The 20,333-nt window shown below is 56.1% G+C and overlaps 11 protein-coding genes across 11 annotated transcripts; 5 read left to right on the top strand and 6 right to left on the bottom strand.

Annotated features, from left to right (window-relative positions):
- The first annotated feature begins 526 nt into the window (after positions 1-526).
- LY79DRAFT_150643 (glycosyl hydrolase family 43 protein) lies at positions 527-1,905 on the top strand. The gene has a single exon (XM_060551043.1). The coding sequence runs from the start codon at positions 803-805 to the stop codon at positions 1,832-1,834; it is 1,032 nt and encodes a 343-aa protein (XP_060420347.1). The 5' UTR covers positions 527-802; the 3' UTR covers positions 1,835-1,905.
- On the bottom strand, positions 1,898-2,786 carry LY79DRAFT_536012 (uncharacterized protein). The gene is made up of 2 exons (XM_060556556.1): positions 2,600-2,786; positions 1,898-2,486 (listed from the first exon to the last, which is right to left on the bottom strand). The coding sequence occupies exon 2, from the start codon at positions 2,427-2,429 to the stop codon at positions 2,169-2,171; it is 261 nt and encodes an 86-aa protein (XP_060420346.1). The 5' UTR covers positions 2,430-2,486; positions 2,600-2,786; the 3' UTR covers positions 1,898-2,168.
- A 1,407-nt stretch (positions 2,787-4,193) lies between these two features.
- Positions 4,194-5,919, top strand: LY79DRAFT_665375 (LPXTG-domain-containing protein; the record flags this gene model as incomplete). The annotated part of the gene is made up of 3 exons (XM_060563060.1): positions 4,194-4,476; positions 4,539-4,790; positions 4,847-5,919. The coding sequence occupies 3 exons, from the start codon at positions 4,194-4,196 to the stop codon at positions 5,917-5,919; spliced, it is 1,608 nt and encodes a 535-aa protein (XP_060420345.1).
- Positions 5,920-6,476: 557 nt separating this feature from the next.
- Positions 6,477-7,748, bottom strand: LY79DRAFT_665374 (uncharacterized protein; the record flags this gene model as incomplete). The annotated part of the gene is made up of 1 exon (XM_060563059.1): positions 6,477-7,748. The coding sequence occupies one exon, from the start codon at positions 7,746-7,748 to the stop codon at positions 6,477-6,479; it is 1,272 nt and encodes a 423-aa protein (XP_060420344.1).
- A 1,411-nt stretch (positions 7,749-9,159) lies between these two features.
- On the bottom strand, positions 9,160-10,866 carry LY79DRAFT_478143 (nuclear export factor; the record flags this gene model as incomplete). The annotated part of the gene is made up of 1 exon (XM_060553250.1): positions 9,160-10,866. A coding segment is annotated over one exon (1,707 nt), but the record flags the coding sequence as incomplete, so codon positions are not given.
- Positions 10,867-11,232: 366 nt separating this feature from the next.
- On the bottom strand, positions 11,233-12,710 carry LY79DRAFT_699565 (low temperature viability protein; the record flags this gene model as incomplete). Its single annotated transcript, XM_060564895.1, has 2 exons — positions 11,233-12,641; positions 12,691-12,710. 2 exons carry the CDS (start codon positions 12,708-12,710, stop codon positions 11,411-11,413), a joined length of 1,251 nt encoding a protein of 416 aa, XP_060420342.1. The 3' UTR covers positions 11,233-11,410.
- Positions 12,711-13,155: 445 nt separating this feature from the next.
- LY79DRAFT_504424 (uncharacterized protein) lies at positions 13,156-15,239 on the top strand (the record flags this gene model as incomplete). The annotated part of the gene is made up of 3 exons (XM_060553508.1): positions 13,156-13,290; positions 13,347-14,253; positions 14,314-15,239. 3 exons carry the CDS (start codon positions 13,156-13,158, stop codon positions 15,237-15,239), a joined length of 1,968 nt encoding a protein of 655 aa, XP_060420341.1.
- A 334-nt stretch (positions 15,240-15,573) lies between these two features.
- On the top strand, positions 15,574-16,768 carry LY79DRAFT_586332 (replication factor C; the record flags this gene model as incomplete). The annotated part of the gene is made up of 3 exons (XM_060560620.1): positions 15,574-15,689; positions 15,746-15,966; positions 16,020-16,768. The coding sequence occupies 3 exons, from the start codon at positions 15,574-15,576 to the stop codon at positions 16,766-16,768; spliced, it is 1,086 nt and encodes a 361-aa protein (XP_060420340.1).
- A 220-nt stretch (positions 16,769-16,988) lies between these two features.
- LY79DRAFT_665369 (uncharacterized protein) lies at positions 16,989-17,390 on the bottom strand (the record flags this gene model as incomplete). The annotated part of the gene is made up of 2 exons (XM_060563058.1): positions 16,989-17,160; positions 17,221-17,390. The coding sequence occupies 2 exons, from the start codon at positions 17,388-17,390 to the stop codon at positions 16,989-16,991; spliced, it is 342 nt and encodes a 113-aa protein (XP_060420339.1).
- A 465-nt stretch (positions 17,391-17,855) lies between these two features.
- Positions 17,856-18,815, top strand: LY79DRAFT_665368 (urease; the record flags this gene model as incomplete). Its single annotated transcript, XM_060563057.1, has 2 exons — positions 17,856-18,018; positions 18,073-18,815. The coding sequence occupies 2 exons, from the start codon at positions 17,856-17,858 to the stop codon at positions 18,813-18,815; spliced, it is 906 nt and encodes a 301-aa protein (XP_060420338.1).
- Positions 18,816-18,908: 93 nt separating this feature from the next.
- LY79DRAFT_504274 (RNA recognition domain-containing protein) lies at positions 18,909-20,173 on the bottom strand (the record flags this gene model as incomplete). Its single annotated transcript, XM_060553498.1, has 2 exons — positions 18,909-19,501; positions 19,561-20,173. The coding sequence occupies 2 exons, from the start codon at positions 20,171-20,173 to the stop codon at positions 18,909-18,911; spliced, it is 1,206 nt and encodes a 401-aa protein (XP_060420337.1).
- Positions 20,174-20,333: the final 160 nt, after the last annotated feature.

The following is a 20,333-nucleotide window of genomic DNA, read 5'->3' as shown; positions in this document are numbered from 1 at the left end:
TATTCTGTTGCTCGACCAAGGAAACGGGGCCGAGGCCTAGTAGGATTCCCATCTGACCCCCTTCCCTTTCGTCCACCCCCTGTCTGACGTGAGCCCAGCCTTAGGAGATTTTCTTTATAGCTTGATCTGCAGGTGCTAAGAGGTTTGGCATCTGGAAACCGGTCGAGGCTGAGGTGTAAGAAGCTGCCACGCACTTGACCGCTACGCACCCCCCTCCCCGGCCCACCTGTTTCACGCATCTGCTTTGACATGGAAATGCAACGAGTCCACCGGCGCAGGCCACGAGCTCAAGTGGCAGGACCATGCAGGATGAGATTATTACTGCAAAAAAGAAACGCCGTGTGTGGAGCGAGCGTGCGGACGGCCAAGGGAAGCGAGGAAAAACTCAGAGAACTCCCATGTTCGGCCAAAACGTCCTTGGCTCACCTCCCTTTCCCTGTAGGAAGGAAGGCTCCCTCTGGCCTACAAGAATGGTCTCCTCCGCACGCCTTCACCGAGGCCGAGGTCCTCTCTTCTCGAAGTTCGCTATGATATTCATGACGCCTATACTTGCCTACGGAGTAATGTCTATTCGGTTTTGCATCTACTAGACTTGTCCAGTTCCTGAACAGAGAGAAGAAACGCACAAGAAACACCCCGTCCTCCTCCTCATCATCATCCTGTCTCGGCCTTTTTGTATATACGCAGTTGGTCGAGCTCAGCAAGGCGTCACTCATTATCGTGTGTCTTTTATAAACACATCCCCCCCCTCTCTTTCTTGACACAGCTGTCACTTTTGTTTGTTATACCCTAGGGAGCAACAATGTTTCCGGCATCAACAACAACATCGCTACGGCCATGCTCCCTCCTCGCCGCGGGTCTCTTCTGCCTGGGTGCCTTGCGACCCGTAATGGCCGTGCCGGTGGAGGCCCTGTTTGTTGAGGGCCGAGCACAGAGAGTTATTACGACGAGCATCGACACCGACTTCCCGGACCCTGCCCTCATCAAAGGCGACGACGGCATGTGGTACTCCTTCGCGACAAACAGCAACGGCAAGAACATCCAAGTGGCCAGAGCATCGGACATCGCGGGGACGTGGGACTTGCTCGACATGGACGCGCTTCCGCAAGTTGGCTGGGCCTCGGGCTCCAACACGTGGGCGCCCGACGTGCGGAAGCTGGACAACGGGTCCTTCATCATGTACTACTCGGGCGAGGTCAAGGACGCCGGCGGAAAGCACTGCATCGGCGTGGGACTTTCCAAGAACATCACCGGCCCGTACGTGGCGACGGATGAGCCGTGGGTGTGCCCGCTGTCGCAGGGCGGGGCCATCGACGCCTCGGGCTTCTACGACGAGCCGACCAAGAAGCATTACGTGCTCTACAAGGTGGACGGCAACAACATCGGCCACGGCGGCGACTGCAACAACGGCGTCGAGCCGCTCGTAGACACGCCCATCATGATGCAGGAGGTCAAGGCGGACGGGGTCACCATGGTCGGTGACCCGGTGCAGGTACTCGGGAGGACGGACGCCGACGGCCCGCTCGTGGAGGCGCCGAACCTCGTGCGCACCAGCGACGGGCTGTACATCCTCTTCTTCAGCAGCTTCTGCTTCAACTCGGACAAGTACAACGTCAACTACGCGACGAGCAAGAGCCTCAAGGGCCCCTACCAGCGCGCGCCGCGGATGCTGCTCCAGACGGGCGACTTCAACCTCACGGCGCCCGGCGGCGCCACTAGCGTGGTCGGGGGCGGCCAGATGGTGTTTCACGCCGTCTGCCCCGGGGCCGCGCCGTCGCGGTGCATGTACCAGACGGTTTACTCGGTCACCGGCACGGACGTCATCGTCAGCTGAAGAGGGCTTGAGCGGGAATTGAGAGACGGATGATTGTTGACAGTGGAATGGTGGTACTTCTTCTTCTTTTTTTTTCTTTTTTTTTTTTTTCCCTTCTTTATTCTCTCTTCTTGTTTTTCTTCATCTACGGCGTGCATGGCGTGTTTGTTGGGGACCGTTCTGGATCACAGCGAACATGGCGAATGCGTTTGGACGTTGTTGGCGGCACGTCATATTGCACAGCCCAAAGTTTCACCGCGGGGATCTTCCGTTTGAACCGGTTTTGGGCTGGGCTTTGGAGGGAGGAAGATGTTTCTTCTCATCTGCGGGCGTTTTGGATTCGTGGACATGAGACTTACACACACGCACACACACACAAACGCGGCAAACGGCAAAACAGACGCGTCATGAGACAAACACGGTCAAGGTGACCTGTGACGGAGATGCCACCGACAAATGTCTCGCAGCGGAACGGAACGAAGGGCGGGTGACACATGGATGGAAAACGTGGTGTTTGATTTCCAAGACACCCAGCGAAAGGCACAATTAATGACCACCGCGCGCACGCGCACACGCACACCATGCGTATATAAACATAATACACACACGCGTACATATGCCAACCTGGGAAGCCGTGTCGTCGCAATAAAGTAAAAAAACAAACAATTGACAGCTGAGATGGGGCAACGTCATTAATAATAAGCTTTCAGGGTGTTAAAAAAAAAGATCAGGCGCAACAAAGCCAGTTCCAAGGAGGGGGAAGGGGGGGGGGGGGGGGGGGAATACCGTAAATGGGAGTTGTCAAGTTGAGAAGAAAGCTTATGCCGCAAGGAACCCCGGCGGGTTTAAGCGCAGAGCGATCACCTAGTTGCAGAGCCCCAAGGAGAAGAAGGTAAAAGGGTTTGGAGGGAGGACAAGTCGGGATTGGGCCGGCAAAAAGTGATTGAAAGTCTATCACATCAGGGAGAGCAGGGGGGGGCCAATGGACGAAATAGGAAGGGGGACTGAGGAAAAGAAAAAAAAAAGGATAAAAGGGAAAGAGCAGTGATGGGCCCACCAGACAGGGCAGGTCCCACTTTGGCCCGCAGTGGGAAACACGGGTACCTATCCGTACCTAGTCTAGTTCACATACATAGTGCCTACCTACCAGGTGCCAGCTGCAGTCGTGAGCTCAGGTAAGCGCCGGACCCCGATTAGCCTTCGCTGACTGTCAGCCATTGTGCCCAACCAGATCAATCTCCAAACGCCCTGCTCCCATTGGTAGGCACAATGCTTGCTTGCTTGATCTTCTTCACCTTCTCCCCCCCCCTCCCCCCCATATCACCTCCAAGGTGCATCGCGTAGCCGCCGGCTGGACGTGATCACTGACATTGGCACAATGCGCCTGGACGCCAGGTACGTCCAGGCACAAGCACAATGATGCAGAACGCCAAGAGGGGGGAGGAATCCACGCTATTGAACGCTGCCGAGATGCCTCCTCTACCTACATGCAGTCGGGCCAACGATCAACGACCAACAGCCGCTGGCTAATGTCCCTCCATCGCGGCAAAGCCTGGAGAGGTTGCAATATGCACATGCCGCCGTTCTGCAAGTGTGCTCTTGACACTTGTTAGCGCTGGGCTGCCCCGTGCCTGCTCTGCTCTGCTCTGCTCTGCTCTGCTCTGCTCACCTGACAATGTCGCTCGTCGAGCTTCGGGAAGCACACATCAGTCACGTCCGCAAACGGCGCCTATGGTCTGCGCGGAGCGCGCTTTTCGAATGCGAGATGGTCCAAGGCTTAATTTCCTCGTCGCTGGCTGTTCCTTTCCCGCTGGGGACCCAGTACTGGTCGCTCATTGGCTGCCCCCGAGGCCGACATCACCACACCCTCTGCCGATGTCGACACCCACCTCGTACCGTTGTTGAACGGGTTGGCGGCAGGTCGACGGGGCTCCCAACCCCGGCTTGGGATATCGCTTTCCCTTCTCCTCTGTCTGGCTAGCTGCGTTTGTCGCGACCGGCTTGTCCCCATCTGTCGGGATCGCGCCCATGGGCCCTTGTAGCCTGCAGGCGGCCCCCATGCCCATCACCTTACCATATGTTCCTGCAGCTGCATATCCCTCCCCCTTCGAGTTAACTGTGGAGGTGTGATCAACACAATCGGCCGAATATATTATAGTCGTGAACCTTGGGCATCCCTCGAGATTATCTTTCTGGGGTTGTTCCGTCTTATTGTGATATTGTTTTGAGTCTTGTTGCCTTGCACTGAGCGATACCTAGTATTATTGTTTTGGACTATTTATTCTTTCTAATCTCACAGTATACAAGGCTCTGGAGCCTTGTTCTGCTTTCTCTTTCATCGACATTCGTTGCCTAATACCAGCTCGCCCAAGATCTCGCAATGGCCGCTCGATCCGCCCTACTCCTTCTCACCATAGTCGTGCCGGCGCACGTCTCAGCGTTGCAGGTCACGCCGAATTCGCCGTGTGCCTCTTTCTGCCTCGACTCCGACGGCCTCGACATCTCGGATCCCAACTCGTCCAACACCAAGGGCAAGGACATCACGTGTACAGATGGCGAATACCAGACCGGGGCCGCGGGCCAGAAGTTCCAGCAATGTATGAGCTGTCTTCAGGACAGCTCGTTCGTCCAGGGGAGCGAGAACGACCAAGATTGGTTTCTGTGTAAGTTCGGAACCCGATGCCGATGCCGTATTTCAAAACCTTGTGCTAACCAAGCCCACCAGACAACATGAGGTACTCCTTTGACTACTGCATCTTTGGGTATCCCAATGCCACCGGCGTCGGCTCCAGCCCGTGCACGACGTCCACCGCATGCGGAGCTTTGGAGAAGGCTCTCACAGACGGCGAGCTGGACCCCGAAAAGTCATCGCAGTACTCGTACTGTGACGCGGACGGCGGCGCCATGCTCGGCTCGGCATACGACAAGTGCCTGTCCTGCGTCAGAGCGGGTGGTGAGCACTACTACCTCGCCAACTGTAAGCGACGCCCTCTTCCAAGAACCCCGTGACCACTCTCTAACCCCATCTCTCAGACCTCATCGCACTCGAGGCGGGATGTCGGCAGAGGCCGGACCCGGGAACGCTCGTTGGCCTCAACAGCACCGTCTTCACAAAAGGAGCCATCACGGCCGCCGACCCCGAGGACGCGGCAAAGCTCGCCAAGGATGCAACACCCGCCCTCCCCATGACCGCCGTCGTCGGCATCGTTATCGGCGCCGTCATCGCCATCCTCTTCGTTGCCGGCTGCACCTTCATTCAATGGCGCAAGCGCAAGGCGCGCAGAGAGGGCCGCGGCATCAACCCGGAGCTCTTCCGCCGCGCCAAGGGCCACCGCCCGGTCTCCTCGCTTTCCTTCCGGTGCCAGACCCACCTCACGCCCAAGACGCCCAACTTCTTCTCCGTCGAGGAGGAGGAGGACACGCACGGCGAGAAGCTCCGGCACCATTACGAAGCCCAGAACCAACGGCCGCAGCAGGACACGGCCTCGAGCCCCGTCTCCAAGCCCAGCCTCTGGATGCCGCACAACTCCATGTCCTCCTTCCACGACGCAGCCCCCGTCCCCTACACGGACCGCAAACCCATGCAGAAGGAAACCCTCCCCCTCGCTAGCATCACCACCAGCCTCCCCGCCATCCCCGTCAAAGCCCATTCCCCGCGCTTCAACGCGTCCTCTCCACAGGACGACTACTACGCCACGCCGACGTCTACGACCTCGGCGGCGCCCCTGCTACCTTTCAGGCAGTACGTCCCCTCAGAGCACGGCTTCCCCACGCCGCCCACCGGTCACGCCGCGGTCTTCAGCCCGGCGACCACGTACGCCTCGCCGACCTCGGGGACCACCGCGAGCCCCCTGCTCAGCCAGGCCGGCTGGCCCGCGCCGACGACGCATACCCGGCACGCCGCGCCAGCGGAGCCATCAGTGTCGTTTTCGTTCTCGTCGCCGTCGCCGCCCGTCGGCGACGCAGCGCGGACGATCCCCTCCATCGCGAGGGACCTCGCCCGCCCGCTGCCCAAGAGGATCACCTCGCTGGGCGGCAGTCCCGTGGAGACGTCCACCATCCAGACGACCTTCCCGCCGCCCCCTCCCCCGCCCAAGAGGAGGTAGTCTCTCCCCTACATTTGTATCCTCTTTTTTTTTTTTCCTTTTCTTTTCCCCTTTTATTTATTTATCCTCTTTCTGTTGCTGCAGCATTCTCTCCATGTGTGAATGGTTTTTGTCATCGCAGGGACAGCGACGGGCGAATGGGCGTTTTGGGGGGGGGGGGGCATTTTGCATGATGGAGCGGGAAAAGGGATAGAATGGGTCTCGGGAGTAGCCCATGCCCAGAATCAGTAATACCAATCTTTCTTCCCATGCTACCTACCATTCGTCGTCGGTCCGGAGTATTCTCGCGGCCCGGCTTGTCTTGCTATTGAAGTGCGACATTCAACTTTTACAATCACCATCACCATCACCACCGCCAGGAAGTAGAACTCGGAGAGGCCTCCGTTGCGCAGATTGGACAATCCAGAAACCTCTCTTTCTATGGGCATTACGCCCGTGTTTTAGTACCCGAGGAATTCGACATGCTTATAGAAACTTTGCTCGTACCACCCCTTCCCAACCATATAGACCCGTGAAACGCCTGTGCTTATGCTCGTCGTGCCTCCCCTCCTCCGCCTTCACCGATACCCCCCGCCCTTGCCCCATGGCGAACTGGCCCTGCTCAGCTCCTCGGCGTGCATCATCTCGTTTTGCTCCCTGAACCATTCCGCCCCTTCGTCCAGCTCGGCTCTCGAGCTTCTCAGCGACTCCAGGTTCTCCCTTGCCTCACGCAGTATCCTGTCGAGGTCCGTGTTGCTCGACGGCCGCTTCTTGACGCGGGTCTCATCCGTGGCCGCCGTCTCGTGGTCCTCCTCGAGCGACCGCTTCCTCTTGCTAGGCGGCGAAGTTCCATTTGTTTGCGGGGTGGTGCTGCCGCCGTTCAGCGATTGCGAGAACCGCAGGCGGGCCTCCGCGGCGTGGCTGAGATCGGCGGATACGCTCCGGCGTCGCTCCGTATCGTTTCTGTCCAAGCCGAACGAACCAAGACCCTCATAACGTTTGCCGTTGTATCGCATCTCATTGGCGATAGCCTCTGGCAGGGCCGATCCGTCAGGCATCGTTACGAGTCCCATTGCCTTCAGACGCCAACGGTCAGACACCTTGCTGACACGTTTCTGAGGCTCTGATGACATGCGCGACGATGAGGAGTGCGCTGACATGGGAGGTAGGGACCGGCGGAAGTTATTGCTGCTTTTGCCGAACTCTTCCCTCAGAGCTCGCGTCTTAGCGCCGCAGGGCTTAGGTCCCGATGATGACTGCGACAAGCTTGTCGTCGACCGCGATCGAGGCAACGGTGTTGTTGCAGCCGTCTCGACCTTCACGGGGGGGCGCATAACATTCGCGACTGCGGCTCGTTCATCCGAAACGCCCGACAAGATACCGGTGGCGAGAAGGGCTTCTGCCTCGGCCTGCAGATCGACATGAGGGTCGTCTTTTCGGAGGTAGAGCAGTTCCCTGAACTCCTCCACAGGATCAACACCGTGCCTCTCCAGGGCTTTTCGTCGTGCTTCGACCGCAATGGCCGCCTTCTTCTTTCTCTTTATTTCCTCCTCTCGCAGCTCCCTTTGAACTCTTCGGTGCTCTTCCCTCTCCTGCCGCCGCAGTTTGCTTAGACGAAGGTTGCGGGCGATTTCCCTCCAGCGATAGAAGTACTTGACGGAGAGGTTGTAAACTTGGAACTTCCGTGCTTCTGCCAGATCCCTTGCTTCTTCCTCTTTTCGTTTTCTTTCTTCTTCTTCTTTGTGATACTTTGTAAAGGTGTCCGCAACGATCTGCTCAACGACAAATTTCTCGAACTCTTGCATCAACCCGTTGTCGCCCGTAACGAACCACTTTGCAAAGTCCGCCATGACATCCTTGATTGAACGTCGTTCTTCGACTGCGAGCTTGGGGGGCGCAACCTGGGCAAGTTGCGAGGTTGTTTCTCCCAGTTGCGTAGCGCCGAGTGAGAGGCTTGGTTGACTTTGCGGCGCCGGCGTGGTAGTTGAGAAAGCATTGCTTGCTTGCAATGAAACTGTCGGTAGGGGAGACTGAGAAGACGGGGTGCCTGAGCTCGGGAGCTTCTGAGAAGGCTCCGCCGTAGGTAAAGTAGTAGCAAATGGGCTTGGTGATTGCGTGGGCTGTGGTTTCGGACTTTCCACAGGCTTAGCCGATTGAGTAAAAAATGACGCTCCTGTTGATGGCGGAGGCTGTACTTCGACCGGCTTCGGGGTCTGCTGAGAGGGACCCGAGGAAGAGAAAGCCGGCGTCGCGGGCGATGTGCCGGCGCTTGCCAGGAAATTGAATGGACTAGATGATTTCGAGGCAGCACCTACAGCTGACGGCGGGAACTGTGGTGTCGGAGGAGTGACGCTGATAGAGGGAGAGAGACCGCTACCAGCCTGTGCTGCTGGCTTTGTTTGTGTGGTTTCCTGCGCCTTTTGATGCGTGCTGGCCCCAAACGCTGGAGCAGGAAATGATGGAAAAGCGGATTGCGCAGGTTTGGCAAAACCATTAGGTTGAGCCGCTTCCTTAAAGGGGTTACTGGCTGCCGTTGCTTTCTCTTGTGCTGCTTCCGGCTTGGCGAATGGGCTTGGCTTGCCAGAAAACGGATTAACAGCAGGCGGTGCTGTTGGCGGCGAGCCTTGGTCTGCCTGCTGAAATGACGTTGTAGTTGTAAGAGGGGCATTTGCGGCAGTAAAGGGGTTTGCAAACGGGCCTGCGCCCGTTGAACCAGGCTTTGAGCCTTCTGTTGCTGTGAGACACAAAGTTAGCGGAGGTTCCGTTCGACCATCCCTACTATCTTCATCAACTTTTGCCGAAGGCATTGATTCGCTAGCTAGATCGTCTAGTTCGAGTGTGTTTTTGAGCTCTTGCTCATCAAAATGTTCGCTATTGGGCCAGATGTGTTGACTGCTTGCGATGGCATCTATTCCAATAGAGCAATCTCTGAGATTGAAGGAAAAGAGATACTTGGAAGCGATTGGAGGGTACTGCGCTTGGCCACAGTATTCTGAAGTCGAAAGGGGAGTTGAAAGACATAAGGTGGCAGCGGTATGGGTAGTGCGTGGAAGTTTCTTTACCTTTGCCGAAAGATGGCGTTACTCCGAATCCTGTCGACGCGGCCCCTTGAGGAGCTGAGAAAGGAGAAGCGAATGGGCTGTTTGACTTGGCTGTCGAGTTGTTGCCAAACGTGGGATGTTGCTGCGGTGGCCTGGGCGATGCACCGTTTGTGCCAAAACTAGCAGCATTTGTGCCAAAGCCACGCCCTGAGGTCGCTTGTGCGGTTTGTGTGGACTGGTCGGGAATAGTGCTGTGAATGACATCAGGAAGACCGCGGTGCCCTCTTTTCCTTTCTACAAGTTGATGGGAGAAACTGTGGTGGATTCTTGGCCATGTTAGACGTTGCGAAGTGTCGAGGTATCGGACGGGTTCGCCCGATGGTCCTTGTCCATCTGAAAAGCCGAGGCCATGCTGCTCGACAAAATCAATTGCTTGAGCTTCTGTGTCGAAGCGAAGAAAGCGGTTGAGTGTAGAAGGCGTGATATCTTTCGCCCCGTGTCGAGGTCTTGTGTACGCCTTCTTTAGGGAGCGCAGAACCGAGCGACGCAGTTGACCAAGATGAATCTCTGCAAAGCAAGCCATCGTGTAGGACACTTGTTTGCTTTCGAGGATTCGGAAATAGGTGCGATGTGCGCCGGATACCGCCATAGATGGCCCGGAGCCCAATGGACCGTGAAAATCCTCGGCACTTTGCAGACTCTCGACAAGTGAAACGGCTGTCCTGATTTCGTCGGATTCGGTCCAGAAACGAGAGTCTCCCCACTCCTTTTGCACGTCGTCGAGTATATTGGGTTTGTTCGCACTGAAGAGTAAATGGTACGCTCTGAACTCGGCCTCGTTTTCGCAAACGACGCCCTGGGGTTTGCAGTCATCGTATGCAAACATGAGCGAAAGTAATGACTTCCCAAGCTGTTCGATTTCCTGTTGTTCGGAGAAGTCTTCTGGTGCGAATCCTTCCTGGGAAAGAAGATGTAGAGACGTGACGTGAAATCTGGCGATTGTCTCGAGGCAGTAAACTTGGTCCTTCATCTCCTCGGGGGACATGGACGAATGAAAAATAAAGTCTCTACGAATCGCTCGTGTCCTGTCCCATAGAAAGCCGTGTAGGGAGGGCAGATTTTCATCCGTTTGTAGTAGATCGTCGATGAGGTAATCGAGCGTTTTTCTGAGTGCTGCGGTAGATCTGACATCCATGGGTAGAGGTGCCTCCTGGCCAGCTGCGGACCTGGCCAGCTTCTTGACCATCTTCGAGGTGATGGCGAAAGTCGTCTGGGGGTCTTTCTCGGCGGACTGAACGTCGAACTCGGTAATGCGGGTGATTTTTTCAAAGTCAGGGCACATCGCGTCGCAGATGCCTTTGAAAACGATCGCGTCCTCCAGGCGTTTAGGTTTGTCCGGATCGTCAATCAAGCCGGCGCGCATCAAAGAAGATCTGGCGCGGTCACGATATGTCTTGTATTCCTCTCTGAACTTGGCCATGGCAGCCTTCGAGGTCGTGTTTCCCGGATCGGAAGGCCATCGTGGCGGCATGATTGCATCCTTTCGAAGCTGGGAAAATATCCTGTCGGAGTACGGCGTACCGTCGCCGACCGCGTTGCTGGTCGCATCGTCCGTTTCGTAGTCGGTAGAATCTGCGCCCTGTGCATGAGTGTTGTTGTTGTTTTGAGTGCCGAAACCGCCGCGCGACTGCGTGGACCCGATCCCTTTCGAGCCCTTCTTCGCGCCATTCGGCTTCGCGCCTTGCGGCTGGGGGGACCTCTTCTTCCAGTCGCCTTGTGAGCTATTCTTTGTGTTTTTCTTCCGGCGATTGTCGTCTGAGCTTGCGCCATCGAATGGGTTGACGCCCTTCCGCTTCGTCGCGAGAGTCGTCATTTCGAAAGGCTGGTTCGTCAGGTTGCGCTTCAACCGCTTCCCACTGCCACCGCCAACTCCATCGAAGTTGAGACTGTGATGGCCCGCGTCAGAATGGCTTCCGAAGCCGCCCGATGATGATGCTGCGAATGAAGATGGTGTCCTGTCAGGTCTGTTAGGCGGGAGAGAGACCGACGTCATGTCGGAGTCGCAAAAGGAAACTCCAAAATGGGAATCGGCGAGGCATACAAGAATGGGAGTGGAGAACTAAAGGAAGGTAGGATTGAGCTGGTCTGCGTTTGTCGCGTATTCTTTTTTTTTTGTCGCGCTTAGCTCTAGCGTAGACGCCTAAGCGGCTATTTGCCCCATACACCCGTTCCTGCCAAACTTGGGTGTGCGAGTAGAGCGATCGATGTAGGAACACCCCAAGAGAAGGATTTGAGTGAGTCTAACAAATTCGGTTTACGATGCATTCACTTGTGCCATCCAATCCTAATCGTTACGTGGTAGCAGATGCAACATCATTAAACGTCAATTTGTTCATTATAGCATTTCAAAGCGCACATCTTGCGGTAAGTCTGGCGCCAAATGAGGGTATCTCAATCTCAATGACTGGAATCTAGACCCGATAATCCTTGGGCCGCAGGCGAGCCGGACCCAGTCCCTTCCTGATTTCGTCAAGCTGCTCGAGACCAGTCTGAGGTCTGGTCTTCTTGTTTGTGCGCTTTCCGGGTTTCGTGTAGCTTCCCAAAAAGTCGTCCATGATGCTATCAAAGTCGCCTCGTGTGGGCCCGGTCACACTGGTCGCCGTTGAGACCTCTGAGACGGAGGCCATGTCATCGCCCATTTCACTTGTGTACTCCTCCTCAATCTTGTCGAACCTGGCATCCAGAAGAGTGAGCTGTTCTGTCCTGACCATCGATGACGAGGTCATAGAGTAAGCGGAGGGGTTGGTAAGAGCTCCCTTTCTTTTCTTTTTCCGACCACCCATTGTTGTCGTGGTCCAGATGGATGACTGCAGCTCAGACGGGGGAGCCTTTTCCGGGGCCTTCCCACCCTTCTGATCCTTTTTGAATTGTTTGAAGTCTTCCAACCAGTCCTCGTTCTGGTGCTCTGGCAACGCCTCACCTTCAACGGAAATCAGCTGCGGCACCATTCCGTCCTTATACTCCTTGCTTGGCTTTGCGGTGCCATCCGACTCCCAACCCTCGTCCTCGTCGTCATAGTTGAACTGATCTTCAAACTCGTATTGGTCGATCTCATGCGCATCCTTGGACAGCTCTTGGAAGACATCGTCGTCCTCATCCACGTATGCATCGTCCTCCAACGCCTCCAGAACCTCACGCAATCGGGGATCCATGTCGGGCTGGAAGCCAGCAATGGCGTCTGGAATATCTTGCTGGTTTTGGTAGGTTGCTCGCTGCAGGTTCTTGTTGGGAAGGACCGATTCATCCAGCAAAGCCTCGCTCTTATGTTCCAAGTCCATTTGGCGCAGAGCGTCTTCGAGCGACGCCTGCTTGGCCTTGCCCTTGTCCTTAGTCGTAGCCGCGGGAGCCTCAACCCACACAGCCTCGCCGCCTCCAGAGTTCAGGTCGCGGAGATGCTGCATGTAATCGTACTGGGTATCGTCGTAGTAAACGCCGTACTCTGCTGCCTCTCCTTCGTTCTCCCGTATGCTCATGGCATCTGAGCCAAGCTCTGATGCAAGATCGCTCAGATGTTTTCCTTTCGAGGATCCTCCTTTCTGAGGCACGGGGTTGAGCACCATGGAAGGCGCATTTTCGTCGTGAATGAGCGGGTCATTTTGCGGTCGGTGGACGAGAGTGAAATGCTGCGCATTCTTCTTGTCGCTGTCATTTTGTCAGTTAAAGCGCATCTGAGAAACAAGGATCACCTCACAATCTCTTTCCCTTCGCCATACTGACTGATTTCGCGAGTTTCGAGGCCGAGACCGGTCCGATGGGGTATCTGAATGAAGGGCGCGAAAGAGAATCAGAGTGGGACGTACGTGAGTCTCCTCCTAAATCCAAGATTAGGTAGGTAGTGGCGTCGTAAAAAAAAAAAGTTGGTGGGGGATATGGGAGGGATATTGACTCCCGGATGTTATCTTATCGATAACTACCCAAAGATGCTGAAAACGCTGGCGTATGCGAAAAAGAAAAAAAAAAGCATAGAAGGGTTTGCGGCGGGGGACATTTGCCCCGCTGATTAATCGTCGCGGGGCACTGCCATTCTCTTCAAGGCGGGCGGTTGCGACGGGCTCCCACTTATTACTCATTCACAAGCGGTTCTGGCGAGTATTTTTCTCTCCAACCCATTTTCTCATCTTTCCTAAGCTGTGCGAGACAAGATATCGCCACGAAAATGGTGCACGCCAAATCCAAGAAGACCGCCGGGCTCGGCAATGCCCTGATGAACGATCGCTTCGGTAAGAACCGCGGTAACGACAGGAAGAAGACCTCGGCCATCACCAGAGTAAACCATGCTACAGGAGAAGAGGTAGCCAAGAGATTGCACCACTATTATGAATCGGAAAAACACTCACACTTTATTAGTACCTCACGAATGAGCGACCAGAGGCGTCATGGGTCAAGATGCGATCGGTCACCGAGCAGGGCGCCCTCGACGAGTTTCTTGCGACAGCAGAGCTGGCGGGCACGGACTTCACCGCTGAGAAGATGAACAACATCAAGATCATCCACACCGACCAGAAGAACCCGTATTTGCTGTCCGGAGCAGAGGAGAGGGGCGTCCTCGCCAAACAGAAGGATCACAAGGGACGCTTGACGGTGCCGAGAAGGCCGAAATGGGATGCGTCTACCACCCCAGAAGAGCTGGATAGGAGGGAGAGAGATAGCTTCTTGGACTGGCGCAGAGGTCTGGCGGAACTCCAAGAAAACAACGATCTTCTGATGACCCCTTTCGAGCGAAACCTCGAGGTTTGGAGGCAGTTGTGGCGTGTCATTGAAAGATCAGATCTCGTGGTCCAGATTGTCGACGCCCGAAACCCCTTGCTGTTCAGATCCGAGGACTTGGAGAACTACGTCAAGGACATCGACCCCAAGAAGGAGAATCTGTTGCTCATCAACAAAGCCGACATGCTTACGCTGACCCAGCGCAAGATGTGGGCTAAGTACCTGAAGGAGAACGGCATTGCTTACAGGTTCTTCTCCGCAAGTCTTGCAAAGGAGATGTTGGAGATGCTGGAGGAGGAGGATTCTGACTCAGAGGAACCGGAGGCCAGCAGCAGCTCTCAACCTCCACCGAAAAACACTGCCTCTGACGAGGAAAGCAGTGATGATGCCGCCGAAGAGGAGCGCTCAGAGGAAGAGGATGATCAAGAGGGCGGTGCGGGTGCGTCACAGCAGGAAGCAGCAGCCGAGGTTGACGACGAGGACACCCGTATCTTGACAGTCGAGGAGCTGGAGGGAATTTTCCTCAGCCACGCTCCTGAGAATGCAGGTATGTCGAGAAAGGATTCAAGCCGAACTCCCATGTTGGAAACTAACGGCGCCTCTCCAGAGCCAGGCCACAAACTGCAGATCGGTCTTGTCGGATATCCCAATGTCGGAAAGTCGTCTACCATCAACGCCTTGATTGGCGCCAAGAAGGTGTCAGTTTCATCAACACCAGGAAAGACGAAGCACTTCCAGACCATCCACCTCAGCGAGGACGTCATCCTATGTGATTGTCCTGGTCTGGTCTTCCCCAACTTTGCTAGCACTAAGGCCGACCTGGTTTGTAACGGTGTCTTACCCATCGATCAGCTGCGAGAATTTCAAGGGCCTGCCGGCCTCGTCGCGCGCAGAATCCCAAAGCCTTTCCTAGAGGCGGTTTACGGAATCCACATCAAGACCCGCGCCCTTGAGGAAGGAGGTACTGGAATCCCTACTGCGGCGGAGCTGCTTTCCGCCTATGCCAAAGCCAGAGGCTTCACGACCCAGGGACTGGGTCAGCCTGACGAGTCGAGAGCTTCCCGCTACATCCTGAAAGATTATGTGAACGGTAAGCTTCTTTACTGTGAGCCGCCACCTGGAACCATCGATGGTCCCGAGTTCAACCAGGAGCTCTACGATGCCAGTCATCTTCCCGAGAAGAGACGCCAAGCAGTCAACGCGTCTCTCGACACCATGTCGTTCGTCGGCGATGATATCTCAATAGCCCCTTCCGACCTGACACTTCTCCCGGCTGGCCCGAAATCCAAGAAGATTGACAAGGGTTTCTTTGGCCCTGACGGCACTGGAACCGGGCATCTCAAGATGCCATTTGCTCACAAATACTCGGAGCGGGGCCAGAAGCACTTGAGTGGAAGAAAGGCGCGGGCGATGATTGCTCTGGAGAATGGCGTCGACCCTAAGGATGTGAAGCTATCGTCAGGAAAGAAGCACTTTAAGGGAGGTGCGAAGAGCAGGAAGGCCAAGAAACCGGCCAACGAGGATGACGACTAGATAGATACCTTTGTTTATTTAAAATGCAACAAAAGAATTGGGCCCAGGAGTGCCGGTACGGTTGCTTTGACTGCCATGAAAAGTCGTTGTGATTACAATGCCTATGACTTTATTTTCTTATGAATAAGGAGGTTGGATGAGTGAGTGAGGGCACAAGGATCGTAAGGGTGGGGTACGTACAGTGTGGATGCCGTCCAAGTCTAGCGCGTCCTTCCCCTGACGCGACTTTTCGTCAATCATCGCGTAAAGTGCCTTTGTCCACTCTGCACAGAACTCTGACAACCTGCCTGTCTTTTTGCTGTCCACAAACCCCAAACGACAGTCGATAGCTGCCATGCCTGCACAAAAGCCAACCACAAAGCCGGAGGAGGCTGGCGAGTCCTCGACATCTGCAGCAAAGAAGGCTCTGACGGCGGCGTCGAACGGTGTCCCCAACTATGAGCTGCCTTGGTAGGTCTCGAAAGCCCGTCGAGTCTCTCGAAGCTGATTCCTAATGCCCTTCGCAGGGTTGAAAAGTACCGCCCCGTATTCCTTGACGATGTTGTCGGAAACACCGAGACGATTGATCGGTTAAAGATCATTGCGAAGGAGGGGAACATGCCGCACGTTATCATCTCTGGCATGCCTGGTATCGGAAAGACTACAAGTGTGCTCTGCTTGGCAAGACAGCTTCTTGGAGACTCATACAAGGAGGCAGTCCTTGAACTCAATGCCAGTGATGAGAGAGGTACGGAGGCAGTAGCGTTCTACGTATGGCTCGGTACTGACAATGGAGCGCAGGAATCGACGTCGTCCGCAATCGCATCAAGGGTTTCGCCCAGAAGAAGGTCACCTTGCCCCAGGGCCGCCACAAGCTTGTGATCCTCGACGAGGCCGACAGCATGACATCAGGTGCCCAGCAAGCTCTTCGCCGAACGATGGAGATCTACTCCAACACGACGCGCTTCGCCTTCGCCTGCAACCAGTCCAACAAGATCATTGAGCCACTGCAGTCGCGATGCGCCATCCTCCGGTATGCCCGGCTCACCGACGAGCAGGTGGTCAAGCGGTTGCTGCAGATTATCGAGGCGGAAAAGGTGGAATATAGTGACGACGGCCTGGCTGCGCTTGTTTTCAGCGCCGAAGGCGACATGCGGCAGGCCATCAACAACCTGCAGTCGACGTTTGCCGGTTTCGGCTTCGTGTCGGGCGACAACGTCTTTAAAGTGGTGGACTCGCCGCACCCCATCAAGGTCCAGGCCATGCTCAAGGCCTGCTACGAGGGCAACATCGACTCGGCACTCGACAGCCTCCGCGAGCTCTGGGACCTGGGATACTCGAGCCACGACATCATCAGCACCATGTTCAAAGTCACAAAGACAATCCCTACGCTGAGCGAGCACTCGAAGCTGGAGTTCATCAAGGAGATTGGCTTCACACACATGAAGATCTTGGAGGGCGTGCAAACACTGCTGCAGCTGAGCGGCTGTGTCGCGAGGCTCTGCAAGATCAACATGGACCCGAAGAAGTTTGAAGTGCCCTCAAAATGAGAGCGGTTGCCAATAAAACCTGCCTATGGCGGGACATAATGACTTGCATGATCCGGCGTTGGGGGGAAATCAGGTCTGCGGCACCTTGTCTGTGTAGCTAAAAAGCCAAGGATTTGAATGTACGGTGTTATACAATAATACGAATACAGGTTCAGGTCAACTTTTGTGAGAATTCCAGTCTCGTCCATTTGTTGGCGTTAGCCGTACAGGTCGCGGCCCTTCATTTCTTCTCCTCATTCGTCGGGTTTTCGATAAACTCCTGCTCAAACCTCTCCCATTTGGCCCTGTCCCTAAGGATGCGCTTCTGTATCCTGACCTTGGCCTCGTACTCCCGCAGTCTGCTGTCCGCCTCAAGCATGCTTCCCAGCACCATGGCGGACATTTGCATGTAGCTGTGCCGCTGTCAGCGCATCTTCTTCGGGACCATGAGGGGTGTCACGCGACACAATTACATCTTGAACTGGATGGTGAGGCCCTTGTACAGTGGTGAGAACTTCCACGCAAAGGCTCCCAATACGGCGGCCCCGGCACCCCATCTAGCGGCGCCGACGACGGCGCCCCGGGTGGCCTCCCACGCGGCCTCATTGGCCTCAGCGCTCTTCATCTGGTCGTACGACTTCATCTTGCGGGCATCACCGGCCGAGGCGGTCGCTTCGCGGTCTTTGGCGGAGAGGATGACGTCGGTTCGGTGGACGAAATCAAACAGACTATGATGCGTCTTTGTATACTGTGGGATGTTTGCGGGATGTGAATAAAAATGCTATGCAAACTCACTCCGGATGTTCCTCGGCTTTGATTGGTGAAATCGTTCGATTCCGCTCCTACAGCTCTTTTACTACATCAATCGCCGAGGGGAGCAAGATGGCATGGGCTAGTGGGACGAACAGACGCCGAACAACATCCCAGCAGCTTCCCAGCGCGCCCATTCTTGGTGGGTACGTCACGGTAAAGAGCACCCCCCCCAGCTCCCGCCGTAGGCTCGATGCAGCCCACTGAACGGCCACTCCCTCCGATTCTGCAGGGTCCGTCTCCCGCTATCGGAACCTTATCAACTGCAACACGGCGTCAAATTCTCTCAGGTCTTCCGATGGACTCAAATGCCTGGGACGGATCCGTTGATGACGCCGAGAAAGAGGTCTTGGAGTTAGAGGCACGCCTCGAGGCTGCTAGGGAGAAGCTGAAGAGTCTCAAAGGGGGAACCCTAGGGTCTTGCGAATCGCTGCCGTATCGAGGCCCTCCGAAGCCTTCATGTGCGACGTCCTCCTGTAAATGTCTCGGAGTCCACTCACACTAACACCCTATAGTGTCGCTGACTCTATCGAATCACTACCTTCTGTTACTGTCAGACTCGGCCCTGCCTCTGGGATCGTTCGCCTTCAGCAGCGGTCTCGAATCGTATCTGGCGCACACCAGGGGCCGCTCGTCCTTTAACGTCTTCCTCCCTGAGTCCATTTCGGCCTACGCCTCGACGACCCTGCCATTCGTCCTCGCGGCGCACCGCGACCCAAACGCTCTCGCCGAACTGGACGACCACCTCGATGCGGCCATCATCTGCACCGTCGGCCGCCGCGCCTCGATAGCCCAAGGCCGTGCCCTCCTCTCCATCTGGGAGCGCTCCTTCGCGACGTCCCTCCCGGCCCACGTCGTCGCGACCTTGCAGCCGTATGTGGCGACGCTGAAGGCCGCCACCTCGTCGCGAGCCTCTTCGACCGCGGACGACTCGGCCGAGCCGCCGTTGGTGTTTGCTCACTTGGCTCCCCTCTTTGGCGCCATCTCAAACCTGGTGGGGCTCAGCTTGCGGCAGACGGCCTACATCTTTATGATGGGGCACGTAAAGGCACTCATCTCAGCGGCCGTGAGAGCCAGCATGTTCGGACCGTATCAAGCGCAAAAAGTGCTCGCGAGCACCCAGGTCCAGCAACTCATCACGGCAGCCATCGACAGGGAGTGGGACACGCCCATTGAGAGGGCCGGGCAGACCATGCCCGTTATGGATCTCTGGATCGGCAGACACGAGGTCCTGTATTCACGGATATTCAACAGCTGACCCAATTATTCAGTCCCCTCGATGTTTCCATTCTTAATGGGTATCATGCTCGCTTTTCTCTATTATCATACAAACTAATCGCCCGCTACCGACTCAATCGTCGTCGTCGTCACTGCCGTATGCGACTAACGGCCCCGAAGATACGGCAGCCTTCGGTTTCGATGCTACAGCAACCTTGGAGGCGTTCAAGGCCGCCAGAGTACTGCTGGAGAAGATGCCACCAGACACGACCGACTGCTCCTGTGGAGCCGGCAACGCCATGTACTGCTGCTGGTCGCCGTTCTCCAACATGGGCGGTTGCTGGTACTCTACCACGTGGCCCTCCCTACCAACGGGGTTCACGGCGTTCGCGCCCCGCGCAAAGTGCACCTCGTCCGGCGCCTCGTAGCCCTCGAGCCCGTAGCTGCTCTCGATCTTCCTCCTCTTCCTCGCCTCTGGGTCTTTGCCCTCGATCTCGGCAACGAACTCTGCAGGGAGGGCCCTCCGGACGGCCTCGGCGGCCTGCTCCTCGATTCGCCTCGCCTCGCGCGCCTGCGCCATGGGGTTCGGGTCGGCAGTGGCCCACCGCACGTTGAGAATCTCCTCGTGGTCCAGAGATTGATGCGCCATGGCCTCCTTCGCGAATTGGGCGTTCGCCTCGTTGGAATATGTAATGAAAGCAACGCCGCGGGTGTTGAGCACGCGAACTAGACGAAATATTAGTACCTGTTCCGAAACTCGGCATGAATAGACTTGTAGAACTTACTTCGCTCGATCTGGCCCCATTCCGCAAAGTGACGCGCCACAATCTCCTCAATGTCATCCGTGACGTGTATCCTTCCGACGTAGATGGTGCGGTTCTGCCTCATGAAACTGCCGACACCGCCCATGTCATCTCTGTAGTCGGAGTGCTTGTCGCGGCCGAAGCAGTCGACATTGGGGTTGAAGATGTCGTGGATGCCCGGCAGGCGGTGGAGGTATTCGCAGTCCTGGCCCTTGGGGCATATGCCGCGGGCGAAGAAGAGGCAGAAGTAGCTGCCCGTGACCTTGTCGGCCCTCGTATAGCCGCTGTCCTTTGCGACGTTGCAGCGCCCCTTGGCGTGCGTCTTGGATAGGTACTTGTCCTCGCGATCGCCGCCTGACCACTTGTTGTACCAGATGTTGAAGATCGTGCCCGTCTGCGGCGGCGGCTCGGAAGTGATGAAGGATGGGTCGACCTGCGGGCGCGCCGGCCTCTTCTTCTTGCGGATGATCTTCTTCACCTTACGCTCCGCCGGTGCGGCGACCTCATTGTTACCGGTGGTGACCAGCGCCGTCTCCTCCTGCGGCTCTCCACCCTCGACGCCCTCGGCTCGAGCTTCTGCGATCTCGTCCGACATGATTGCGATTGCAATTGTGCGTAGAACGTGAGGAAAAAAAAGACGACGATGTGGTGATTGCGGACGTAGCTGGGAAGAGTGGATGTTGTTCAGCAAGGCAATGGCGTTGGAGACGGCAACCCTGGTCCAACAACGGCGAGGCTTGAAAATTGTTATCGCG

This window comes from Colletotrichum navitas (assembly GCF_030913465.1).
Source record: "Colletotrichum navitas strain CBS 125086 chromosome Unknown LY79scaffold_2, whole genome shotgun sequence".
NCBI classification, from domain to species: Eukaryota; Fungi; Ascomycota; class Sordariomycetes; order Glomerellales; family Glomerellaceae; genus Colletotrichum; species Colletotrichum navitas.
Note: the sequence above shows the minus strand (reverse complement) of the source record. Positions and strands in the feature narration are given on the sequence as shown.

Bases quoted from the DNA above. Each gene is read 5' to 3' on its own strand.
- LY79DRAFT_150643 (XM_060551043.1), top strand. From the start codon at position 803: ATGTTTCCGGCATCAACAACAACATCGCTACGGCCATGCTCCCTCCTC.
- LY79DRAFT_536012 (XM_060556556.1), bottom strand. From the start codon at position 2,429: ATGTACGCGTGTGTGTATTATGTTTATATACGCATGGTGTGCGTGTGC.